Source organism: Gekko japonicus, unplaced genomic scaffold, assembly GCF_001447785.1.
Source record: "Gekko japonicus isolate JY-2015 unplaced genomic scaffold, Gekko_japonicus_V1.1 scaffold1368, whole genome shotgun sequence".
Classification (NCBI taxonomy): Eukaryota; Metazoa; Chordata; class Lepidosauria; order Squamata; family Gekkonidae; genus Gekko; species Gekko japonicus.
In genome coordinates this window covers 165,993-193,718 of record NW_015160881.1, presented here as the reverse complement: position 1 = coordinate 193,718, position 27,726 = coordinate 165,993, and the positions used below count along the sequence as shown (strand labels likewise).

The following is a 27,726-nucleotide window of genomic DNA, read 5'->3' as shown; positions in this document are numbered from 1 at the left end:
TCACAATGCACCCCGTAGTTTGGAGTTCTTCAGGTGGCAGTCCCAGGTTGGGTGCTGCCTTCGTACCAGAACATGGCCAAAGGGTGTTCCATCCACCAAAAGGGTTCTCTGTGGAAATGTGTGATTATTCTTATCCATAATTGCAGAAGGTGACAGAATATTATAAATCCTAAGAATTTGCCCTCAAAACTTGCTCATATGTTCAACAGGACTCCACAGTTTTGGATCAGGTTTTAATGGCATTATTAACATCATTTAAAAAAAAGAAAGAAGGAAAGAGAGAGAGACTTAAATAAAATTGCAATCAAGCTGACCCACTCAGGACCTTACAAAGTCTAGACTGTACCATAAAAGCAGTGTTTATGATGTTTCCCTCTATATGGTAAATGAACCCTGAAGCTCTAAAGAGGCATTCAGACATTAAAATGACTTGTAGGGGGGGGGGGAAATCAGCACTTTTGCTATTCTTTATCGCTTGCTAAGAAGTGCTCACGGCATTACTTCTTGTAAACTTTTGGAGTAGGACAAGGGATGCATAATTTCTGTATTTCCTGTTTTGCATTTAATGCCATTTCAAGCACTTCCCTTTCAGTTTGTTAATTTCGTGAGATGACTGGTAGTTGTCCCTAGGGTTGCCAAGTCCCCACCTCATGAAGTCCAGTCTTGTTCCGGGAGTCCATGCATAGAGTTTTCCCTCGGATGATTGTGGCCCCGCCCTCAACATGCCCGACGTGATTGCGTCACTTCCGGGTGACGTGCTGACGCCGGGCATGTCACATGCTTTGGGGATGGGGTTCCCCCCAGGGCCCGATCCGCCGCCAGCGAGTAACGGGCCTCTCAGGCAGGGGTTTCCCCGCCCCCCAGGGGGACTTAGCAAGCCTAGTCCCCATTTATATTTTAAGGATATCCTACTGCTTTCTTCATTCCCACAACTATCGATTTCATTTTTTAAGACAACATTTTAAAGAGATGAATTACAATGAATGCCTGCAGGCTTCAACAATTTGCATAATATGGATTTACCAGGTTTGGCCACTGAAAACTATCCTGTTTAATCTGACAGCCAAAGTGCTCATGGCCTTCCAGTAGAGTCAGGCATGTAGGCCCAAGAGTGGGCAAGAGTAGAGAGACAGGCAGCTGACAGAAGGGAGCAGGCAACAGGCAGGCTGTAATGAGGAAAAATTTAACAATGCATCAAGCAGGCCAAAAACTAGATGCCTGAAGGCACAGAGGGGAAACCATGGAGTCCTCCCTCAATAACTTACCCATAGAGAGGTAAGACAGCAGATCTGGAAATTTTATGTCAGACAGTGGCACTAGATTGGACCTCTGATTTAGCTTCTTAAAAGACAACATTTTGGTCCAGGGCCTTGGGAAGAGCCCACAAAAATCATTGTGTTCCTTATACACACCTGCAGTTCCCCTGTTACCCAACAATTAGGGCTTCCAAGCTCCATGTGGGGGCTGGAGATCTCCCAGGATTACAACTGATCTCTAGAGTACAGAGATTAGGTTGCCAGCAGTGTTCCCTCTAAACTGAGTTAGTGTGAGCTAAGAGAGGGGAGAGTACATAGGAAAGATTGTTATGCCAACTTCTCCAGGAAATTCCTGGAGACCCAATCCAAGTTATCTACCAAGGAAATTGGGGGATTGTGGCTGTGCGTAAGTTCTATACCCGTCTATACAGAGGTCAGATGGTCGAAGGGGGAGCGCTCGCTGTATCCCAGGGAGTGAGACAACACACTAGAGTTAAGAATAAATGTTGTCTTTACTAAATGGTTTCATCAAACATACAAAATCGGAATCATAGAGTTTCACAGGGGGGAAGACCCGCCCCCAAGAGTGACCACCTGGCCTCCCCCCCTTCCCAGCAGCATTTAAAGTGTCACTTTAAATGCTGCTGGGGAGAGTGGGGGGGGGCGCACGGCTGTGCTCCAAGCCCTGAATTTGGAGTTTGGAGCACAGCAGGTGCACTCAGCCTACCTCCCCTTCCCAGCAGCATTTAAAGGGTCACTTTAAACACTGCTGCGGAGAGATAGGGGCCATACAACTGCATTCCAAGCCCCGAATTTGGGTACTTTGAGGGACCTGGCAACCCTACCTGGAGAAAATGGCTGCCTTGGAGGGTGGACTCTCTGGCATTATACCCTGTTGTCCCTCCCAGGGGAGATAGGGGGCTATGCCCCCCCACAGACGTGCCCAGCACCCTCCCGGAGGATGTCAGAATCCCCCGGTATGGGTGGGGGGATCTCGGTTTCATATGGGCAAAGTTTGAAGATGTGGCCAAGCAGGAGGGGAGGGAGAGGGGCAGCCTTGTAGAGTCTTCCTGCTTCCACAGCCAGGGTCTCAAAGCCCCTCTCCCTCCCTTCCTGCTTGGCCCCCTCGCCTCTACCTAGCTACAGGCCTGCTTGCAGGGTGCCTTTAAGGAAGGCCTGGCCTCCTAGCCCAGCTCTGAATCCTCCCCCAGGGCTGACTCCTTGTGTCACTTCCTGGCTGAGACCTCAGATCCTGCTGTGTACCCCAGCACCTGAACCCACATGTTTTTATTGAAAAAATATGCAAATTCATTAAATGAGACTGCCAAAAATAAAAATGAAAAAGGGTAAAAACAGATAGTGATAGTGATATTTATTTGTCCGGTGAGAAAGTGTACTTTGTACACGAAAGCTTATACCGTGAATAAAACTTTGCTGGTCTTAAAGGTGCCACTGGACTCAAACTTCATTCTAGTGATTTTATCGTTATACTTTATACGCATTACTTTTATTTCAGTTTTATGTTGCTCTAAAACTAGACTGTACATTGTTTTGACTTGAGGGAGCTGTTCATAAATATAGGAAATAAAATATTTCCCAGAGAATTTTTGCTAGTCAGGCACACTTCAATCTGCACTATTCAATTAATACTGGATGTTGGTTACAATGAAGTCTCTTTATCATAGTTGTTTCTTTTCTTGATAAAACCATCAGTCTCCTGTCTGGCTGCCTCAGACCAACACGGCTACCACACCTGAATAAAACTACTAAAAATACATGGGGGGGGGGGATTAGCACACAGGGAGAAGCAGTTGTAGCCTCCCCCCAGCCCGACTCCTGCTCTTTTCGTATCCTCAGCCACATAAATGACGTGATTTTTACAGTGGAGCCAACAGCAGTTCCAAGGAGCAGTTTGAGAATGTAAAAACAGTGGGGGGGGGGGGGGGGGCTACAGTAATTTGCCTGTGAGCTGCAAACAGAAAAGTTACCAGTGTGTGTCTGGTTGGTTTGCCATCCTCCAGGTTGGGGCCTGGAGACCTCCCAGAATTACAACTGATCTCCAGACTACAGAGGTTGGTTCCCCTGGAGAAAACAGCTGCTTTGGAGGGTGGACTCTGTGGCATTATACCCCACTGAGGTCCCTGCCCTTCTCAAACCCTGCCCTCCCCCAGGCTCCACCCCCCTAAATCTCCAGGGATTTCCCAGTCCAGAGTTGGGGGGCACAAAACTCCCTTCGTACGTCTGATACAAAGTCCTGTATTGTTCCCCAACAAACATGAGGATTTTGTCGTACACAGATGGGTCCTGAGTTTTGCAGCCAGTCTGGCCTGTAAATACCTGCTGTAGGTCCTCCCCAAAAGACATCAAACTGTGAGGAGGAGGAGGAGGAGGAAATTGGATTTATACCTTGCCTTTCACTCGGAGTCTCAGGGCAGCTTACAAACTCCTTTCCCTTCCCTTCCCCTCCCCACAACAGACACCCTGTGAGGTAGGTGGGGCTGAGAGAACTCTTTCAAGAACTGCCCTTTCAAGGACAGCTCTGACAGAACTATGGCTTGCCCACGGTCATAAAGCAATATGAGCACAAAAAACTCCTGAAAGAGACACAGAACCAGGACTAGTTAGAGCTTTATAGGCTCAAGCCAGCATGTAAAACTAGGCTGAGAATAAGGTTGCCAACTTCCAGGTGGTATTTAAAAAAAAAACAGTTCAGAGACGGTAACACTGTATATATTTTACTCAGGAGTAAAAATTACTCTCCCAATTCTTTTTAAAGAAAAGTTGTTACCTAGTTTGAGGACAATCATTCACATTAAAACAGCACATTAGGGCAACACATTAATATATACTCTTGTGACGAGGGACCCCAGTTGGTACTCGTTTACCTCAGCTTCATCAGGTTGCAATCTGCCAGGTGCTGCACATAAAGTCACATCTTTTTACAAACATATTGAAAAGTATGCATACGGAGAGTGATTTCAGCTAAGCATACCTTTATTCAGTCAGGAACAAAGACAACTAACCGGCTCGCAGGCCGGCTTATATTCCCTCTGAGAAACCCACCACCAAACACCCCCCCACTCCCGATAGGCTATTTACAGTAACCAAGAGACCTAATGGCCTCTTGGCCAGGACCTAGCCCTTTCATTGGGCCTGGCTAGGATCCTATTTGCCCATTGTCTTTAGGTCTGAAGCTTTAGGTATTTGTGCCTGGACAAGTCCAGGCATGCCCGGCCCTATCAGGGCCTGATACACTACACATATATTTAAACATAGTTTTCTAAATTTGAAGAGAGAGACCTGGGTATGTTGCAAACTTACCCCTGAAGCTCATTAAACTATCTATCCCACTGGTTCTGGTATATTCCAACTGGCTTCTGAACAGGTTCCCACTGTTATGGACTGTCTCCTCAAGTACAGGAGCTGTCAGTTTATTCTATATGTTAGTGTACATGAATACTCCATTTATAATTTAAAAAACAGGAGAGAAAGAGAAAGTTACTCACCCGAAAGCTCAATAATTTTCAAAACTGACCATGAGGTCTACATCTTAACTCGGTTCTGTGGCTTCCTGCATTCAATTGTGCTGGGCTGAGATGTCTACAGCCACACCTGCATATCTTAATTACATACCTGATCTCTCCCTTCTTTTACAAAGAGCTATTCTAAATTAAAGGTATATTCACTCAAGCCTCTAGGTCAGGGGTGTCAAACTCATTTGTTATGAGGGCTGAATCTGACATAACTGAGACCTTGTTGGGCCAGGCCACGTGTGTCATAAAATGTAATGCCAGGTAGCAGAGATATAAACTTCATAAAGGACACAAACACAAAGGTTGTTTTTTTTTACTTAAATAAAAACATGCTTAAAACATTAGCTCTGTAAGCTGCAAACCTACTTTTGATTTATTGACATTCACCACAGAAATCTCAGACTCAGGTTCAAACATGAAATGGCTGAGTGATTAAGAGAGTCTGGCGAAGCAAGCTATGATGCAGCAGCAGAACTGGAAGCAGGAGATGGCCAGTTCCACTGCAGGCCTGATGGAAGCCCTCCGGGGGCCTGATCCAGCCTCCGGGCCACGTGTTTGACACCCCTGCTCTAGGTATTCTGCACACTTTATAATATTCTAACAGGGAACTAGCATGTAGTTGCAATAGTGAATGTTTTTAGACAACATATTCAAAGTACCTAAGTCTCCTGTTTCCCCTTTAGATGCCTCATCAAACATAGAAGGAGCACTTGCTAATATTTGTTCAATTTCAGTATTAGAGAATGCAAACCTAGTATTCCAAGTATTCAAGTTGAGGATAATAAGTAACAAACAATGGAAATACAGGGATTTATAAATTGTAGCCCAAAAACCCTGGTTCAGAGACTGTTACACTGTATATATTTTACTCAAGAGTAAAAATTACTCTCCCAATTATTTTTAAAGAAAAAAAGTTAAGACTTGTAAAAATTATCTAGTTTGAGGACAATCGTTCATTCACATTAAAACAGCACATTAAGGCAACACATTAATATATAGTCCTGCGATGACGGACCCCGGTTGGTACTCATTTCCCTCAGCTTCGTCAGGTCTCAGTCTGTCAAGTACTGCACATAAAGTCATATCTTTTTACAAACGTATTAGAAATATTAGCAAGTCTATTCCTATAGAAGGCTTTCAGCACAATCCTGATGAGCTGCACATGCAAGTCCTTATCTTTTGAATAAATCAATATATCATCAAGATAAACAAGGACCCCCTTGAATAGATACTTGTGTAACAGCTCACTGATTAAGTTCATAAACACCCCCAGGGCCCCCGCAAGCTCAAACGGCATCACCAGGTATTCAAACTGGCCAAGTAGGGTATTAAAGGCAGTCTTACGTTCGTCCCCTTCCCTGATGTGCACCCAAAAGTAGACATCCCTCAAGTCCAACCTGGTAAAGATGCGGCCCTGGGCTTCCTCTGCCATCAAGTCGTTTATCAGGGGGAGGGGGGGAGGCATTGGACATGGACACAGCATTCAGGCCCCAGTAGTTCATACACAGTCTCAACCCCCCATCCTTCTTTTTGCAGAAGAGTACCGGGGAAGCAAATGGGGAGGCTGCCGGCTGGATGATCCCTCTGGCCAGGTTTTTATCAATGAACTTTTGCAGCTCTTCCTTCTCAGCAGGCCCATGGAACAGAGTTTCCCCTTAGGCATTTTGTGGCCAGGTAAAATTTCAATAGCACAGTTCATCTTCTGATGAAGGGAAAGTTCATCCACCTCCCCCTCCTCAAATACTCTGACCAAGTCTCTGTATCCCAAGGGAATGTGGTTCAGTTTCTCTTGGGCCAGGCATACCTGCTCCGGTACTGGGCGCAGGGCCTCCCCTCATTCCGGGTTCCAGTTATGCTCTTTACATCAGGGGTCCAGAAACCGCAGGGCTCCCACACTCCATTGGACATGAGGATCGTGAGACCGGAGCTAAGGGCTCCCCAAAACCATTGAAAACTTGGCTGACGGGTTTACAACAAAGGACCGCAGTTCCCAGTGGGAGCCCACCCCTACTGGTAGGTGAATCATGTGGTACATACAGGGCTCCCCCTTCATGGGTGTCCCATCAATCTGGGAGAATACTAAAGGTTCCTCGAGCTTGTGCATCTTAGCTCCCAGCTCCGTCACCAGGGCCGGGCTGATTAAGTCCTGGGTGCACCCAGAGTCAATAAGGGCCCACACCCTGATATGTCTGCCCAGGGTGGGGTTGACCACGGTCACCGTCATGTAAAATAGGGGGGAAGAGGCTCTCACCATTTCTGGCATGGGAGACTTTCGGACCTGCTGGTTAGCACCCTTCACAGCAGGTCCCAGCCTTTTCCCGCCGGCTGTTGCAGCTCTTTTTCACTGGACGAAATGCCTTCCAATTCCTCTCGCTCCCCTGACTGGAGAGCCTTGGATGGCTTGGGATGACTCCCGAGGGGCGAGGGGAGTCCCTTGCAATCCTCTTTCTTCACCCCACTGGGGCTCTTGTCAACAGAGGCAGTTGGCGGTGAAATGCCCAGGGGCTCTGCATCGCAAGCACAGCCCCTGGCATATTCTTTGCTCTTGGTCACTGCCAAAGCCCTGTGGCCAACTCCATTGCCCCCTCGCCTCACCCACCAGTGCCTTCACAAGGGGTTTAGGGTGGGACATCTTCAATAGGTTCCACCGTTTTTTCACCTTACAAGCCACCTGAATCCAGCCATTCAGGGTCAAGGGTTGCCTTGGGCCAGGGCTTTGTCCAAGATGGAATGAGAGATGAGGGTGTATCAAGCTAAGACCATCTTGTGTCAGAACTGACTCCTTTGGCACCAGTTCTGGTATTACACGTGATTCAAACAAGCCCCCCATGACCCATCCAATCAATCCATTCATACAACCAACCTAAATCTAGTGTGCTCCGTTAGCCCTCCTCCCGCCCACCTGCAAACCTATAGTTACATTATCTACTGAAGCCAGCTAGCAGAGACTGGCATTCAAGGTCATTGTACATTCTTTGCAGTCCGGGAGGCTCACTTGGAAAGCAGTTGTAAATCAGTGCAGCAAAGCATTCTTAGACACTCACACACAGGCTGCCCCCCCCCCATTCCCTATAGTGACAGAACAAAGCATTACATTACAGGTACAGTACAGGCCATAAAACATAACATGAGAAATCCATGGCAAATGCGGACTCAAGTTTGACAATTTAGCCCTTTCACTGATAAGACTCTTTGCTCCTTCTAACTGTATACCACAAGGTGAATGTGTAATCATTCATGCTACCACAAGCAGCAGGAGCATCTTTGCTTCCACAAGGAAACTTCCCAAAGGAGACCAAACTGAATTCCATTTTCAGCATCTTCCATCTCACTAAATATAGTCATATTCTACGCCGAGGTCCCCAAAGTGGTGCCCATTTTCTAGCATCTGCAAAGTGTTGTTTTTTTTAAGAAAGTGGGTGGGGCCAGATGGGTCTTTTGCCCAACAAGGCTTCTGATTGGCCACCAGAGGTTTGATTGGCTGTGCAGATTTTTAAAACCATTGTTTTGCCAGCAGCTGTCACCACAAGATAAGGATCTTCACTGAGCAACCAAAGGTAAGCTGTGGCAACCATTTTGTAGCTGGCTCCACCTCAGAATTCCACAGGTGCCTGTAGGTTCAAAAAGGCTGGCGACCTCTATTCTATCCCTTATTGCATTTTCCAGTGAACAGTGTGGGAGAACAGTGCCAAGTGTAACTCAGCGAACACAGATGTTACTACATGTTTTTAGTGTGCATACTGACTGCAACTACATGACTTTGTTCCTGGTTTCTACCAGGCACACAATCAAATATTATAAAATAAAACATGTATAAACTTTTTCAACCAATATTTTCCACATATACGTTTTCTGGACACCCAAAAAGGACCACGTCAGCCATCCTAAAGTCAAGTCTTCTGCATTCCATTTTATACTTTCATAAAATGCCTCTTCTAATCTAACATGCTGGGAAAGATTGAAGGTCAAAGAAGACGGGGACGGCAAAGGATGAGATGGTTGGACAGTGTCAGCGACGCAACGAACATGAAATTGAGCCAACTTCAGAGGACAGCGGAAGACAGGAGGGCCTGGCGGGAGCTGGTCCATGGGGTCGCGAAGAGTCGGACTCGACTGTGCGACTGAACAACAACAACAATCTAACATACCTGAATTATCAGGGGTTCTAGCAATTTCTCCACTGTATGTGTCTGAATCTCTAGATGCTGTGGATCTATTTTCATTTTCATGCGTGGAATTGTTGCTGACATTTTTCCTGTAAGAAAAAGGGAAATGATTTGTTTGTTTATATGGATATACCTGCCTGTCTCTGAACAGCTGAGGACCCATGGTGGGTAACACACAGCATTTGTCAGTGATCCTAGGAGTTTATAATGCTAAAGATATATGCTTACTCCAAGGAGTTTACAATCTAACAGCTAACAGAGAGGAAATGAGACAAAGGAGAAGGATGAGGACAGGGTTCAAAAGATAAGGGATGTCAGTTGAGACTCTGAATGACAGAAAATATATATTTATTTGACAGCAGGGTCACATGAACCACTGTGGCTCATAAGACCAGGTGTATTGGTGCCAGTACAAGAATCTAACATGATCAGTTTCTGTTGGAGGAACAAAGTAAACACATTCAAGCTTTTAACAACTGTTCTTGTCCTGACATGAGAATTACATTTTTTGCACTGAGCAATGTAAAAGTATATATGGATTTGTAGTCCATTCAGGTTAAAGTATGGGGTTGGATCCTGCCAGTCTTACCCAGTTCTCCTTTTTACAGCTGGCATCCTACATAGTTTTTGTCAGGGGTCATTTCCTGCAGGAGCACACAGGAGCGGAGCTCCGGCAGTAAAGAGCCCAGGGGGCGGGCACATGCAACAAGCCCCACCCCCTCCTCCCAGCAGCCCTCAGTCAGAGCAAGAAGCAGCCAGGTAAGCTGAAGAGCCCCCCTCCCGGCCCCCCAGTCCAAAACAGTCCAGTGGCACCTTTAAGACCAAGTTTTATTCAGGTACAAGCTCTCCCTCCTCTGTGAGGACATATCTGCATGTCCCCCCCCCAATAGCTAGCAATCCAAAACAGTCCAGTGGAGCCTGAGCAGTGGGTGTTGCCTTCTGACACACTTCTGATGATGTCAGGGGGAGGGTGTCATATGCAAATGGGTTATGCTAATGAGTTGTGCTAATTAGCTCCTGCACCTCTTTTTCTACAAAATGACCCCTGTTTTTGTCTATGCAGGTCCCATAATCCCCAAAATATCCGTTTTAGTAGTCAAGAGGATCTCCCTCCTCCCTTTTTCACCAGCAGAAAAGCAGTTGGCTCCAATCTAATGGCTTATTGGAGAGGAATCACATACTCATAATGATGGCCAACAAGTCAATATCTCTATTTGAAGTTACAATTTTTCTTCGAACCCAGTATTAGCTGCTTCTACACAGGGAATTTCCCCCATATGGACAGTGGGAAGCTCTTGCAGTAAAGGAGAGTATCCAAATGATGCCATGCACAGTCAGTACATGATTGAACATGATAGCTCATGTTCCCTTCCCTTTACTCTAACCAAAATTTTAGTCCCTGAAACATTTTTGAAAGCTATCATACAAATACCTCTTTTTCATTATGGTAACGGGGTTGCAGTATTCACATTAGCTTCATGTTCACATAACATTCCACCTATGCTTTGTGAGGAAAATCAATTACTTAGCACTTGGGAAACAGTGGGCACCTTAAAACTTTATTGTAAATTAATCAACAAAACATATGGCTCTCAGGATACCACCACCAGTTACCCCTACCTACAGTGTTATTATGGTTCCAGCCAGGGCTTTGGGAGGAGGGAGGAGCCAGAACTCTCAAGAGGGAAATGAAGTTTTCAATCTGTATACTGAAAACTCATGAACATTTAAACATTTTAAAAAGAATTTTGTTGAAGAGGTTCTGGAACTCCGTTCTGGCGTATTCCCCCAGAAAAAGAAAGCCCTGGTTCCAGCCATAAATGGGGGGGGATGGGGGGGATAGGCTGCAACCAGGAGCCACCTTAAACACCGAGGAATGACCCTGTGCCCTGGTTTTACCACCTTCAATCTATCTCACCGCATAAATTACTCAATCAAATTGAGCCGACTTGAGAATACCACCAGGACTATCACCTAAGTAAGGGTACAGTTGCATTTAGGAATCTCTGCTCTGCACTTAAATTGTTTCCGGCACTTTCGAAAATGAATACTGATTGTTTATGGATGTTTTATGTATGTTTTTAACTGTATTTATATATGCATTTTATGTAAGCCGCCCTGAGCCTGCCTTGGCAGGGAGGGCGGCGTATAAATCGAACTACTAAATAAATAAACCACTGTCTCTTTCTATTTAGAACTGAAGTAACATGTAGTTACTTAAGCTAAGCAGATGATGGTACAATGTCACTTTGCAAAATAACAAACATTGATTATGTAAAATAAGTGTTTCCACTCCTTCCTGTTGCTGAGACATTTGCCCAAACCATCTATTGAGAGATCAGGTGTTTCCTTGGGGACAAGGAAAGCATTATCTTAAGACACAGAAACAATTATAACAGTCTCAAGAACTGCTAAAATAAGGAACAGCTTGTGATTCCACCATAGTCAGAAAAGGTCACACCAGTAGCAAGTCCAACTGCTTAATTACAGGTAACCATTGTTTCCAATCTGCTCACCACCAGGTAAGCAAGTTACCTTTTGCAGGAAAGCAATTTTGCGCATCACAGATCATTTCACACTATACGAAAACATTTAAGCCATGATTTTGTAATCAAAATTATGAGTTGTCTTAAACTTCAAATATCTTTGAAGAAAAATCTGGTTTTGTACTTATCAAGAGAATGATAGTCATAACTTGTTCATACACGTGGGGCTGGATCCTGCAGTCCATCAGCTGAAAGCACTGATGGTCATGGATCTTTCCTGCATTCCACCTGAACCCAGCAGTCCTGTTGGGCCACAGAAAAATTGATTCCTGGAATTGCAAGACTCATGTGGACCAACACCCATGTCAGTCAGGGGCTCACCGAGGAGGGGAAGGGCATGAGTCCAGTAGCACCTTAGCGACAAACAAGAGTTTCAGGGTGTTGAGAACTGTTTATCTACTGTGTGTTTCTACACCTCATTTACATTGTTATTTGACACCCAATTGATTTAGGAATATAACCTGAAGCAAAGTACCTCCAACTTTTGCAGTGTTTTGACTGACTAATGAAAGCTATAAAATATGGACTTTTAATGTGAAACAATTTACTCTCTGTACATGTAATGTCCTAATTGAAGGAGGATGAAAATATATGGGCAGTCTGAATTTTTAGAGAGGAACTGCAGGGAAAATATAATTAATGGGTTACTTATTTAGAGAATGTGCATGGTTTTGAGAGAGAAGACCAGATGTTACAGGATAAGGTGAAAGCTATATGGCTTTGTTAGTGTGAGAGATGGATTATAGGGAAAATATAACATATTATGTTTAGGCCTGCTAGTTAATGGGATTTTGAGAACTAACTGTTAAAAATGTGAAAGAATATTTAAAGGGACTAGATTGTTAATTTAGAAGAAATATATGCCTTTAGCATAGTTAAACTGCTAAATTATGACTGTTTCTTTTCTGCTGTTTTTATATTGATATAAAATAGAATAATAATAGTATAGTATTGATAACATGAAATATAGTAGATAGAATATTGATGAATTAGTTTTATAAAGGGAATAGATACTTGGTTTAATAGTGTATATTATTGAATACAAATTAAAATGGGGGGGGAATGGGAATCTGTATGCAAATATGATTATGTGAGCGAGATATTTGGCTAGCTATTTTTAAATGTATGGCTCTTTTCTATGTAACTTGTTAAAAAATAATAAACTTTGCCCAATCTGGGGAAGTAAAAAAAAAAGAGTTTCAGGGTGTAAGCTTTGGAGGGGAATCTCTGCTCTAATCAAGCTGATTACAATATACATTGTACCCGTGCATTCTTTACAAGCATTTTTTTACAGTACCCTTCCCGCCTTCTGACTAGGACAAAAGGACTCAGATCTCCACCTTTATTCTACTGTGTCTGACAAAGGGGGCTTTGACTCTCGAAAGCTTACACCCTGAAACTCTTGTTCATCTCTTAAGGCGCTACTGAATTCTAATCTAACTGTTCTACTGCAGACCAACACGGCTCCCCTCTGAAAGTATATAGTATCATTTCATTCTCTGGCTCGACAACTTTTTATTTGACCTGTCCTTTGCGAAGAAAGCTCTTAGAATCTTCTCTATCAAATATAGCCTTTACACAGCTGGCTGCACTTCCGATTACAGCCAATAAATCAATAACTGGGCAATCATACAAGAGATATCATTCTTTTGTAGCCAAATTCCATTGGGACTTAGCCTGTCACTAAAGGTTTTAGCATAGTACAGGTGCAACCCTAAGCACTAGAACGTAAATTCCATCAAACACAGTGGAACCTAATTCTGAATAAGTACACTTATGACCTGACCTGGATAGCCTAGGCTAGCCTGATCTCGTCAGATCTCAGGAGCTAAGCAGGGTTGGCCCTGGTTAGTATTGGATGGGAGACCTCTCCAAGGAATACCAGGATTGTGACGCAGAAGCAGGCAAGGGCAAACCACCTCTGAACGTCTCTTGCCTTGAAAACCCCATGGAGTCGCCATGAGTCAGCTGTGACTTGATGGTGAAAAAACCCAAAAATTAGAGCAGGCTATACTGCAACTGTATGAGTTCAAAACATCAATTAAAACACAGTGATGATGTAATATAATGTGGGCATCTTTGTGAAAAATCATGCATCACAGAGCTTGAAATTCAATCAAAATCCTTAAGCACTGGTGAGGTTTGTACATTGTCTCACCATAACAAAGGACTGCAAAAATGTGTTACATTTCCATCTCAAATTAAGCACAGATGTGACTAAGAAGGAGCTAGTTGAAAGACACAATTGTCTTTTTTCTTTCTTATTTGCCATCAAGTTGCAACTGACTTATGGCAACCCTGCAAGGTTTTCAAGGCAAAAGACAATCAGAGGTGGTTTGCCATTACCTGGATCTACATAGCATCCCTACATAGCATTCTGTGATGGTCTCCCATTCAAATACTAACCAGGGCCAACCCCACTTAGCTTTTGAGATCTGATAAGATCAGACTAGCCTGGGCCATCCAGGTCTTTAACTTTATATCAGCCCAACACACAAAAAATGGCTGTATGTGAAATAACTCCTTTCCTGGTACATCTGTAGTCACCAGCTGAGGAGTACCCTCTCAGAGCTTCAAACAATCTGTACACTACACCGGTTGTAGGCAGTGAACACCTACTCTGCTGACATCAGCAGCCTAGCCCTATGCATCTTTACTGGCTCCAGTGTGATGTACTCCCAAAGAAAGGTACCTTAGAGTGCAGCACTAAGCAACTAGTTTAGATTTTGGGCATTGTCAGTAGCATTCCATTAGTACTTTTCAAATGAATTCTAAGTTTTTTGAAAAACTAGATCTCATGACCAAAATAAACTGCACAAAACCATATTTATGGGCAATTTCATGCATTATTCTGATTACTGAATTTGAGTACTAGAATAAGGAGTAGCCTACAATGCAAATCATCCTAGTCATGGGAACATTTCTTCATCCTCATGAAACTGTTAATTGTTATTAGGTGTTACCAACTGTTGTAACATCTTGCTGTTATCAGTACTCAATGCAAAAGTCTTCACACATACAATATTTTAGCACACAGCAACATGTAAAGCAAGTTGTTTTCCACTATGAACATCTTAACACAATCTGGCATTTCAGAAGGGCTAATTTTTTTTTGTAACTTGAATAGGTGCCATTTGAACATGTAACAGTCACAGGGGAACTTCCCTAAATATATTGTGCGCTATGTGTTAAGTTGTGGCTTTAAAAATAACTAACTTATTTCTTTCTATCTGTTGCTGGAGCTCGGTTTAACTGCAATTTGTGACAAAAGGGTGTTTCAAAGATGTTAACACCCCATCATCACTCACCTGTTTCAGAATGCAAAGTCCACACTCAGGTGCTGGGTAAACGGCTGGTGATCCTTCTAGAGCAGATATTATGGCTCACCCCCTTGGCTTATACATCTGCAAGAAAGAAAGCCTGACAAGCAGTCTAGTGTATTTCAGGGTATGTGACAGAACATAGTGGCTGCCGGACAGGAGGGGGATGGGCAAGCCTTAAAGCTACACAGACCAATAATAAACTCTTGTGGGAATAAAACAAAAGCAGTATGAAAATTATATTCTTCTAATCTACGCAGAACAGCCAGTTGCAACACATAACAGGATGACAGAGATGCTTTGCCATGCCAGGACTGGAGAAAACATATATTTGTTTCCAGATATCTTTTTTTTGGGGGGGGGGGTGTTCTTCACTCCTACAGTTTGGTCATAAGCCAGCCTCATCCTCAAAGCAATGACTCAGAATCTCAAAGCGGGCAGCAAAGAGATTCATAAAGTTCTCACCCACAGCACTGGAATTGCAATGTGGTGTGTATATGTGTGTGTTTTTCTTTGTCTGTGTCATATGGCTTCCCACGGGATGCTGTATCTGGCTCATAAGATATATTTTGTTTTCCAGCCACTTTTCAACAGAACTATGTTGGTCAGCCTGTCAATTTCACTGAAATAGTATCTTCCTCAGTAATCCCTTTGGGAGCGCGGATGCTGAGACCAGTTTTTCCTTCTACTGAGTGGAATTCTCAGCACAGGAATGGGGGGCATTTTTAACCTCTGTAAATCAGCCACTAGAAGCTGGTTTCATTAGGCATCCTATCTTCTAAACACAATATTGTTCTCTAGGACAAGGCTGAAGTTGGTTCCTTATTCCCAGTTCCTTATTCATTCCTTATTCACGTCTTATTCATGAATTCATCCAAAAACAGTGAACAGAGTTTGAAAGTTCTGAACCCCAAAATAAGATGTAGACCCCCAAACTTCATGCACCCCCATGTTCAGCGAACTCTCCCCTTCGAAGGGACATATGCTGTGTCCTGGTCCAAAGCGTGGTTCTTGTGCCAGCTGCTCCAAAGTGAGGTGCCCCCAGGGAAGTCACACAGGCAGAGAGTGGAGCCTGGCTGCACCTCAAAACAATCTTTGGATCATCCCAACTGACACATCCCCACGGTCTGGAGACTGTCCCCTGCAAGATGACATACAGTGATACCTGGTCCAAACACTGGTTCCAGTACCATGACCTTCTATTAGGAGTGCCTCACAGAGGCCAGTATTACAAAGAAGATTTGAATAAGGAAGTGCCCTCTGTACCCAAAATAAGATTTAGTCCTATATACTTCATACATCCGCATGTTCAGCGGACTCTCCCCTTCCAGGGAATATATGCTATGTCCTGGTCAAAAACGTAGTTCTTGTACCAGCTGCTCCAAAGCGTGGTGCCCCTAGGGCACCCTAATCCTAACAACCCTAAACCCTAGTAACCCTAACCCCAACCCTAATAATCCTAAACCTTACCCTAATAACCTTAACCCTAGTAACCCTAACCCTAATAATCCTAACCCTAATGCTAATAACCCTATCCCTAATAACCCTATCCCTAATAACCTTAAACCTAATAATCATAACCCTAACAATCCTAACTCTAACCCAAATAATTCTAACCCTAACCATAAGAATCCACCCCTAATCTTAATATCCATAACCCTAACCCTTACAATCCTAACCCTAACCCTAGTCACACCAACCCTAATAATCCTAACCGTAACCCTAATAACTCTAACAATTCTAACCCTAACCCTAATAACCCTAACTCTAACAATCCTAACCCTAATCTTAATAACCCTAAACATAACCTCTTTCCTTCACCCCGCTTGAAGGCAAAGGGAAGGGGAGACGGGGAAAGGAATGGAACCCAGACACTTCTGCCCGTCAGAGGGCCCGGCATGCTGGCCCATCTGTCAGGCAGAAGTGCTTGAGATCCTTTCTGCCCTTTTTCCTTCGCCCTGTTTGGAGGGGAAGGGAAGGGATTGTGGCATATGCAAATATATTATGCTAATGAGTTACAGTAATGAGCTCCTTCACCTCTTTTTCTACGAAATCACCCCTGGACATATGCCAAGTACTGGTCCAAAGCGGGGTTCTTGTGCCAGCTGCTCCAAACTGCGGTGCCCCCAGGACAATCACACAGGCGGACAGTGGGGCCTGGCTGCATTCCAAAACAGTCTTTGGACCACCCCAACTGCAACATCCCTGCACTCTGGAGACTGTCCCCTGCAAGATGACATATAGTGATAACCAGTCCAAACACTGGTTCTGATGCCACAAGCTTCTATTCAGAGTTCCTCCCTGAGGCCTGTATTTCAAAGAAAATGTGAATAGGTAAGTGCCCTCTGCACCCAAAAATGAGGTTTGGACCACCACACTTTATACACCCCCATGTTTAGTGGCCTCTCTCTTTTGAGTGGACATATACTGTTTCCAGGTCCAAAGCACGATTCTTGTGCCAGCTGCTCCAAAGTGCGGTGCCCCCAGGACAATTACACAGGCAGACACTTAGGCCAGGCTGCACCCGAAAACAATCTTCGGACCACACCAAATGACACGTCACAACGCTCTGGAGACCATCCCCTAATAATAATACAAGAACTCGTGTGCACTCCGTGAAATTGCTGAGCGGTCGGGTTAGAACGGATAAAAGGAAGTACTTCTTCACCCAAAGAGTGATTAACACATGGAATTCACTGCCACAGGAAGTGGCGGCGGCTACAAGCATGGACAGCTTCAAGAGGGAATTAGATAAGCATATGGAGCAGAGGGATTGGGCATTCCCCTCCCCCTTCCGCTTGTTTGGGGTGTTGGGGTGGCTTTACTGCTAGCGTTTTATCGATTGTTTGCTGGGTCATGGCTTCACTCACGTTTGTACTTGCGTTTGTTGTGTATCTAGAGAAGATCGTTCCTTAGGATCCTTGTGCGCTCTGTCTGGTGTGCGCCTCTTGGTGCCATGCTGGCTCCCTGCTGCGAGGGCTTTTGGGGGCAAAAATCCTTTGGCTTCCGCCTTGGGAGAGGCACCTCTCTCGCCCCAGGCTGCGGCCCCCCTCAAGGGGGCCTGGGGGTTCCAAGATCAACTCAGACCCCCCATCGGCACGTTTGCGGGGTGCTCACATCGGAGCTACGATGGAGCATGCCCGCTTGCGAGTCGCCAAAAACTGGAAGTCCTAAGCAGCCGATATCTCTGTCAAACCCTGGGGGTTCCATTGTCCTGAGTGCTGCAATAACTTGCAATTCCGCAATCTCCCATTTCAGTCTGTTTCTGATATTCCTTTGACAGCTACTCTGAGGTCCCCCGTGGAGCGCCCTGGAAGGCTGAAATGTTCTCCTACAGGTTTCTCTGTTTTGTGATTCTTGATGTCAGATTTATGTCCATCTATTATTCAGTGTAGGGTTTGACCTGTTTCTCCTCTATAGAGAACTGAAGGGCATTATTGACATTTGATGACAAACACAATGTTAGAAAATGAGCAGCCTGAGATGGCACAGTTGATGTTGTTAGGTCCAGTGAGTGTGTTGTCTGGGTGTATGCGGCAGCAAAGTTGGCATCAGAGTGTGTTGCAAGTTCTTATACCAGTCTACATGTTTAAATTAGATGCTGTATTATTGAAGGTGATGAGTAGTTTGAGATTGGGGGGCTTGTCTGTGCAGTGGAAAAGGTTCCCCCCTTTCCCTATTCAAATCTTCTGGGAGGAACTCCAAATAGAAGGTCATGTCTTCTTGCAGGGGACAGTCTTCAGAGCATGGTGAGATGTCAGTTGGGGTGGTCCAAAGATTGTTTTGGGGTGCAGCCTCACTCCAGTGTCTGCCTGTGTGACTGTCCTGGGGGAACCACACTTTGGAGCAGCTGGCACAAGAACCACGCTTTGGACCAGGACACAGCATATGTCCCCTGGAAGGAGAGCGTCTGCTGAACATGGAGGTGTATGAAGTGTGGGGGTCCAAACCTTATCTGGGGTACAGAGGGCCCTTTATTCAAATCTTCTTTGAAATACAGGCCTCTGGGAGGCACTCTGAATAGAAGCTCATAGCGCCAGAACCAGTGTTTGGATCGGGCATCACTGTATGTCATCTTGCAGGGGACAGTCTCCAGAGCATGGGGATTTTCAGTTGGGGTGGTCAAAAGATTGTTACGGGGTGCAGCCAGGCCCCACTGTTTGCCTGTGTGACTTCCCTGGGGGCACCTCACTTTGGAGCAGCTGGCAAAAGAACCACCCTTTGGACCTGGACACAGTATATGTCCCCTCGAAGGGGATAGTTCACTGAACATGGAGGTGTATGACATGTGGCAGTCCAAACCTTATTCCAGGATGCAGTGGGCAAAAAGTCAAACCAGTTCCTTATTCAAATCCTTTTTTTTGAAATACATGTTTCTTGGGGGTAACCGAAATAGAAGGCTGTGGCTCCAGAACCAGTATTTGGACCAGGCTCCACTGCATGTCATCTTGCAGGGGATAGTCTCCAGAGCATGGTGATGTGTCATTTGGGGTGGTCCAAAGATTGTTTTGGGGTGCAGCTTGGACCCAGTGACTGCCTGTGTGATTGCCCTGGGGGCACTGCACTTTGGAGCAGCTGACACAAGAACTGCACTTTGGACCAGGAGACAGCATATGTCCCCTCGATGGGGAGAGTTCACTGAACATGGGGGTGTATTAAATTTGGGGGTCTAAATCTTATTTTGAGGTTCAGAGCTTTCAAACCTCAGGTGTTTGTGTTTTTTTATGAATTCATGAATAAGACACAAATAATGAATGAATAAGAAACTGGGAATAAGGAACCAACTTCAGCCTTGTTTCTCTAGGGTAGCTGCAGAAATTTCTGCAAAACGGGGCTAATGGCCTTTGCACGAAGCAAAAGTTGTAGATGAAACCAACAAACCTTTAACAAAACAATGATAGTTTTAGCAGGATGGTTTATTTTCAAAAAATCATTATTAAGTACATTGTATCTTAGACTCCTTCCAAGGAACTGAGCACAGTATACAATGGTTCCGCCTTCCCCATGTTATCCTCACAACAGCCCTGTGAGGCTGATTGAGTCTAACTGGTGTGTGAGCTTCATGAAAGAGGATTTGGACATGGGTCTCACAGATCTTAGTCAAACATCCTAACAACTACATCACACCATCTCCCTAGAAATACTTCATAGTTGCACTTGGCTTTTAATGTTGTATTTCTCATACAACATCACTATCAATTGATGTCAGCACAACTCTGGGAATTATATTTGTTAGTCTCCTGCCTGCTACCAAGACAGAATATAAACACAAATCATGTTTTACGGGAACCACTAAAATCATGCATATTTCTCCCCCTTTAATTCTCTCAGATATGCAAAGAGATGGTTAGAATGCAAGGGTCTTAACTTTCTGATGAATTTTTACAGTTTTATTCTTGGAATAGAAAATATGGAGTGCTCTCCCATAAGAGCAGCCTGGTTGTTGTAAAATAGTTGGTGTAAAACTTTATTGAGCACATTAAAGTTTGGCCAACTTAAAACAGCTGCATGTCTGTTCCAGTTAATGCTACCTTGACCTGTGTAATGTTCTGCTCAGTTAACACCTGGGTCCCATAGGTGGTACTTTCCTTTTTCATAAAAACAAAATTTTATGTTGCTACAAGGTGCCTTCAATTTAATACACAGAGACGCAGAGTTCTAAAGCAGAGCCTTTCATTGGGGCTGTTTACAAAATTATAGCTCGTTGACTCTGAATCAGGTCAGTTGGATGACTCCTTTGAGCCCATGGCCCGTATTTGTTTGTTTTAAAACAGCAATCCTTTGGAGCAACATCAGCACTAGGAATTATATTACTCTGCTGTGGATTGCATTTTCTGAAGGCTCAGTCATCTGTAACGAACTCGTTGGTTCTTTCCCCTCAGTTGAACTCACTGGGAATCGCCATCTCTTTATGGAACCTTTTCAATCATTTCAAACCTGCTTTCATGCTGCCCATCAGTCTTTCTTACTCTAAACTAAACATGCATAATTCTTTCTGCCTTTACTAATAATATCCTAAACAGGGGTCTTGTTGTAGAAAAAGAGCTGCCGGAGCTCATTAGCATAACTCATTAGCATAACTTATTTGCATATGCCACGCCCCCTGACATCACCGGAAGTGACAGAAGGCCACACCCCCTGACATCACCGGAAGTGTGTCAGAAGGCCCGGCTACTTACCCTCCTGCTTCATCCTCATTCCCAAACGGAATGAGGATCGAAGCTGAGGGCGGGGTAAAGAAGGGGGCGGGGCTTCACCACGTGACCGCCCCGCCCCCTAGAGGTTCTCTTCCGGAGCTCCGTACCTGAGAGCTCCCCCCCGACTAGAGCCCTGATCCTAAATGTTATCATCTCTGTTGCTAGATTACCTCGACAGATTTTTTTGCAATGTACTTAAGCAGTGGTGCCTTAAACCAGCCACAATATACCAGTTAAGGCAAAATCAGTGACAATTCTGATTCTCAAATCAACCAGTTTATTAGAGGCTGAGCTTGCTGCAAGTGTAGTAGCAGTGATCTCCAAAATCGCTTCAAGCAAGCTATTAGTTACTTTTGCAGGCCAGACACAAGTGTCCTGATAGAATGACAAGAAAGAAAAGGTTGTAGTTCCCCTCTGATGTTTTCTTAGGTCAAATAACTACTCTGCTGCCATCAAACAACTCTGTCCTTTTATCTCTCTTCTTTCTTGCTCTGCACACACTCCATTGTATTTAGTTTCTTTATTGGCAAAATGGTTCCACTCTGGTGCAGGTTTTGAGGCAGATATCTCTGGCCTCTCAACACTCCTGAAACCTTTGACAATTGCAAGACAGGCAGAACTTTAGCAAGTACAACTTTCCCATTACTGCACCTCAACGCCATGATCATTTTTACCTCCTAAACTTCTGCCTGTCATACAGCTGACAAAAAATATGAAAGATACATCTTTGTATCTTTCTTATACAGGAGAGAGCAACAAAGGTATTAGTTACGCCAAGTCCAAGTGATGAGAGCGTCCTTTGTACCTAGACTTCTGCAGACAGAACCTTAATACTCACTGGGTGCCATGGAGCTTGTCAATACCTTTCCTAGTGCCCACCAAGTGTTTTTTAAAAGTCGGTGGGGTCAGGTGGACCTCCCGACCAGCAGGCCTTCTGTTTGGCCATTGGAGATCAGATTGGCTGTGCAAATTAAAATGTTATTTCAGCGGCAGCTACCAACACAGTATTAGTTTTATTCTCTCACACTCCTTTTTCCAGTATATAGACATATTTTAAATCTCCTCTTGTCCTCTGCACTTGGGGTTCCGTTCTATGTGGCTCCACCCCCATGCCAGCCATTTTGTCTTGCACCCATCACCTTGTGACAGAATTTAAAAGGTGCCCCCCCCCGGCTCAAAAAGGATGGGGACCGCTGCACTAAATCATACACATTTGTAAATATAGCAAGTGCTGTTGACTGTTGGTAACAATTTTGTTCAGTCAGTCAGTCGGATTTATTCAGTCAATGACCAGCATAAATCGCAAAATTACAAGTTACAGAAGGGAAAAAACTCAAACAAAAAAGTTTGCCATAATTACCATGTACAGAAACATTTCCAAATGATAGAATTAGTTAAATTTAAATTCAGCATGTAAGATTTCCTGGTGGGTTTTGTAGGTCGCCACAAAAAAAAATTCCACTACGGAGTGTAAACTTGGGGTTGTCACCCATAAGAAACATCCTTAAAATATCATAATCACCATGGCCAGGAAACCCTCTAAGTAATGGAAAAATATTTTAAGGTAAATTTCCAGATAAAAAACAACAATAAAGCAGAACATGTTTGATTGTTTCCACCTCACTGGCACCACAAGGGAACATTCTCTCCTGCATGGGGATCTTTTTATATCTCCCCTCTAACACCAGGCCTTTGGATAGGAGCCGCCGCCACTACTCAGCCCTAGTGAATTAACATCGAACTAACATGGACTGCCTAGCCCCCAAGGGTGGAACGTAGTACCAAACATGGCTCTAGGATAAGATCAAGGGAGCTATGTTGAGATAAGATCTTTTTTCTCTTGCTTGAAACTTGCTTCTAATGTACTGTAAATTGTTTATTTTATTGTAATTTATTGTTATAATCATTGTATTGTTTTAATCTGGCACTTAGTGCCCTGTAAGCCGCCCTGAGCCTTCGGGGTAGGGCGGGGTAGAAATTCAAATATAAATAAATAAATAAAATAAATCACAGAGTAGGGTTGCCAGGTCTTACCTGGCTGCCGGCCGGGGGCTCCAGCTTGGATTCCTGGATCTTCCGGCATGTGCAGGAGACACTCTAGCATTTGACCAAAAACTCTATGGTCACCATAGAACTTTTTAGCCAAATGCTAGAGCGTCACCTGTGCAATGTGCCCAGCATGATGACATTACCTCCAGGTGATGTCATTGCATCAGGCATGTTGGGTGTGATGGGGCTCTTCGCAGTGGGGCTCTCCCCCAGCCAGCTGGCCAGCAGCAAACTGGGGGGCCCAAAAGCAGGGAAAACCCCACCCACATCAGGGGGGATGGCAACCCTATTGCAGAGGGGAGAATTTTCCATCTTGCCAGAGAGAATGCCCTCTGTTGTTTCGGAATCTTCAACAAGGAGAGATAGGAGGGCGGGGCGACAATGTAAAGAGAATCCTAGATTCAGCAGCTTATAATGTACTGCCTTTACACAAGAAGACTGAAAATTATCTCAAAAGACTAAAGGTGCCAGACCCTGTGGGATATAATTTAGCTTCTCGACCTTTTGGCTAAGATCAGGTGTAGTGTGTGTGTAGTGTTCAAATTTTGAGTTGTCACTATATTTGATTTTCCTTGACAGCAAGAGATAGGAAGGGCTGGGGCACCAAGGGAGGAGATTGACTCAGCATCAGCAGAGACATGAATGGCAAGAACATCATGCACCTGGGAGAATTCCAAAGATGCACCTATGAAGCTGTCATATATCATGTCAACCCATTTCCTAACAATATTGTCTAACCCAGGGGTGTTGAACTCATTTGTTATGAGGGCTGGATCTGACATAAATGAGACCTTGTTGGGCCGGGCCATGTGTGTCATAAAATATAATGCTAGGTAACGGAGATATAAACTTTATAAAGGACACAAAGGTTTTTTTACTTAAAATAAAAACATGCTTAAAACATTAGTTCTCTTGCAATATTTTGTTTATTTAACAGTGTCTGATAACTGACACCTCCTGCTCTGAATTATTGCATCAAAATGTCTGTGCTGCTGCAATCTTGAGTATGCCGTTCAGGTGTGTATCTGTAAGCTGCAAACCTACAATGACACAGCAGCAGCAGAACTGGAAGAAGCTCTCGCCCAGGTTGCCCCACCAGGTTTATCAGTCCTTCACCAATCGTGGACTAGGGGGCGGGGGGGAGGAGTGGCTATTTTCATTTGGGAGGCTTACTCCTTCCGGGCGCTCCTGTCCGTGGAGACCGCGGGCGTAGAGTGTGTCGGCATGATGCGGGAGGCTGAGGAGAGTTTGGCGATTTGGCTGGTGTACTGACCGCCTAATGCACCAGCCAATAGTCGGCTGTCCCTGCTGGAGACCATATCAGGCTGGGCGTTGGAACACCCAAGGCTGATTGTCCTGGGTGATTTCAACGTCCACGCTGAGGTCACAACCTCTATCCGAGCTACAGATCTAGTGTCATCCATGGCTGTGCTGGGACTCTCTCAACTGGTATCGGCCCCCACACATCAGGCCGGTCACATGCTCGATCTGACCTTCGCGGCAGGGGTGATGGTGGACCGGATCACTGCTCAGGCAGTGCCATGGTCGGACCACCAGACCCTGAAGGCCCGTCTGAATGTGCCACCCCGACCCTGTGTAGGCAGTGAGCGGATATTTGCTCACCCACGGAGTCAAATGGACCCTATGCGGCTCCAGATGGCTCTGTGGGATCCAAGGCCCCTTGGCAGCTCACTGGATGAGCTGGTGGAGGACTGGCATGGTCGGCTCTCCACAGCCATCAATGAGATCACTCCCAGGTGCCCTCTCCACACTTGTCTTAGGCGAGCGCCCTGGTATACCCAGGAGCTGCGACAGCTGAAACAAGAATTGAGACGGCTAGAGAGACAGTGGCGTCGAGACATCGAGAACATCTTATAGGATGCTTATGAGATCCTATGAGGTGGCAGTCAAGGCTGCTAAGAGAGACTTCTATGCAACCGAGTTTGCGTCTGCAAGCTCACGCCCAGCCCAATTGTTTAGTATAATTCGATCTTTGACAGCTCTGCCACAGGGCAGGCAAAATGTTAGGGAATTGGATATTGGCTGTGAGGCATTTGCGAGCTATTTTGCAGATAAAGTCCTGGTGCTCCACCAAGATCTCCCTGCCACAATTGAAACAGTGAGGAAACTCGAGGCCCCTTGCGCACCTTCGATTCCGGGTTTAGAACGTTTCAGCCTACTCAGTCTGGACGAAGTTGACAGATGGCTCATATCTGTGTGTCCAACCATGTGCAATCTTGATCCGTGCCCCTCCCGGCTCATTAAGGCAGGCCACAAGGGGTTTCAAGGTGCCCTATGGGAGATAATCAACTAGTCCCTCTCAGAGGGACTGTTCCCTGGGGCACTCAAGGAAGCGATGGTCTGCTTGAAAAAAACATCCCTGGACCCAACCAAATTGGCGAACTATCAGCTGGTGTCCAATTTGCCCTATTTGGGCAAACTTAACGAGAGGGAGGTGGCAATACAGCTACAGAGTTTTCTGGAGGATGATTCACTTAGACCCCTTCCAGTCCGGCTTTCGCCCAGGTCATGGGACGGAGATGGCATTGGTCGCCCTGACTGACGAACTCCGAAGGCATCTGGATCAAGGTGGTGTGGCGGCACTGTTGTTGCTCGATCTGTCGGCCGCATTTGATACGATCGACATAATTGTTATGTTTTTATCTTGTTTTAATTGTTTTAATTATGGCTTTTGCCCCAATTGTTAGCCGCCCTGAGCCTTAGGGAAGGGCGGGATATAAATCAGAAAATGCCCACCCTCCCACTTACACTGCCCATTACTCATTAGCACTGGGACATAATGCACAGCCTCTGTCATCTGCCTGTAAAGGTAATGGCCAGTTGCTCGGGGGCCGGATAAGAGCCCTGGATGGGCCGGATCTGGCGCCGGAGCCATATGTTTGACACCCCTGGTCTAACCTAACTGGCGCGAACAAAAAGGAGGGGAAGGGGAAAGGAAAAGCGGGGGAATTCAACCCAAAAAGCTGCTATGAATCCACAAGGGTTAAGCTAACACTAAATACTATGAAAATACAAAATTTATTACGTGTACACATTTTAAAAAATAGACTCATTAAAAATATTCACATACAGACATAAAAAACTTCTCAACATTCATACATAGATGGGTTAGTGCAGTGCAACTGAACCAAACGCGTTTCGGCCCCCCAAAGGGCCTTCCTCAGTGGTCACAATCCAAATTACAAACTTGACATACATTCAAAAAAAATTTTTAATATAAGATGTTTGATAGCACAAACTTGCGTGAGTTGAATGTATGTCACTCCATCCTGTACAAATTCTATCAGAATTATTGGTGGACTTTAATTGGCTATACCAGAGGCCTATCCTATATAATAATAATAAACAAATATTGTATTTAGGATACAATATCTGGCCTTATACTGCATATGTATTTAACATCTTATGTTAAAAAAAAAATTGAATGTATGTCAAGTTTGTAATTTGGATTGTGACCACTGAGGAAGGCTTTGGTGGGCCGAAACGCATTTGGTTCAGTTGCACTGCACTAACCCATCTATGTATGAATGTTGAGAAGTTTTTTATGTCTGTATGTGAATATTTTTAATGAGTCTAACCTAACTGGCAGCAGCTCTTCAGGATCTCAAGCAGAGAGAAGTGTCTTCCACAACTTGCTGCCCAAGATCTTTTAACTAGAAATTTCAGGGCTTGAATGTGGGACCTTCTGTTAATGGGAATTAAATTTGGCTGGGACAGTGCTTTATATTATGCAATGGGGGGTGGGATTACAGCTGTAAATATGTGTTCCACTACAACCAATAGAAACATATACCATGAATCTCTTGTTTGCCCATCCTTCTTGTAATTTTAAGAGCTACATAGAAGGAAAAATTGCACTACTTACAGCTAATCTATTTAGTGTGGAGAGTTTGGGGAGGGGGGTGAGAACTACTTTGGCTACCCTAGGAAAGTATCAACCCCTCCTTCAGTCAGTATTAGATTAGAAAATAGACAGCTAAAGGGTGACATGATAATGAAATTGTGCATGGGGTGGAGAAAGTTTGTTAGCCGCCCTGAGCCCATTTGGGGAGGGCGGGATATAAATCTAATAAATAAATAAATAAAGTGGATAGGGGTTTTTTTTCTCCCTTTCCCATAATACTAGAACTCAGGGGTGCCCAATGAAGTTGATGGGCAATAAGCCCAGCACAGACAAAATGAAATTCTTCTTTACTCATCAAGTAATTAAAGAGTGGAATTTACTGTCTGTGGACATAGTGGCCACAAGCAACAGGGGTTGGCAGTTTCATGAAGGCTAGGTCTGTCAGTGGCTACTAGCCATGGTGATGGAAGGGAGTCCTCATGTACAAGAGGCAGCATCAGGGGGGAAGGCCTTGGCCTCTATGCCCTGTTTGTCGGGCCCTCCATAGCACCTGGTTGGCTGGCATGTGAAACAGTATGCCGGATGAGACACACCACTGGTCTGATCCAGCAGGGTTCTTCTTAAGTTCCGAACTAGAGTTGCCATCTCTGGACTGGGAAATTCCTGGAGATCTAGGGATGCAGCCTGGGAGGGTGGAGTTTGGGGTAGGACTAGGATTGCCAAGTCCATCTTCCACCCCCAGCGGGGAACTTTGGGGGCGTTCCTGGAAGGGGTGGGGCATCCCCAACGCGATA

General features: G+C 44.8%; 1 protein-coding gene across 1 annotated transcript in view; it reads right to left on the bottom strand.

The window, feature by feature from the left end:
* CTNNA3 (catenin alpha 3) overlaps positions 1-14,884 on the bottom strand; it is a 228,779-nt gene extending 213,895 nt beyond the window's left edge. Inside the window, exons 1-2 of the mRNA XM_015423222.1 lie at positions 14,810-14,884; positions 8,938-9,044 (exon numbers count right to left, since the gene is read on the bottom strand). Coding sequence (XP_015278708.1) covers positions 8,938-9,039 — 102 coding nt within the window. The 5' untranslated portion in view covers positions 9,040-9,044; positions 14,810-14,884. The remainder of the gene's footprint in view (positions 1-8,937; positions 9,045-14,809) is intronic.
* Positions 14,885-27,726: the final 12,842 nt, after the last annotated feature.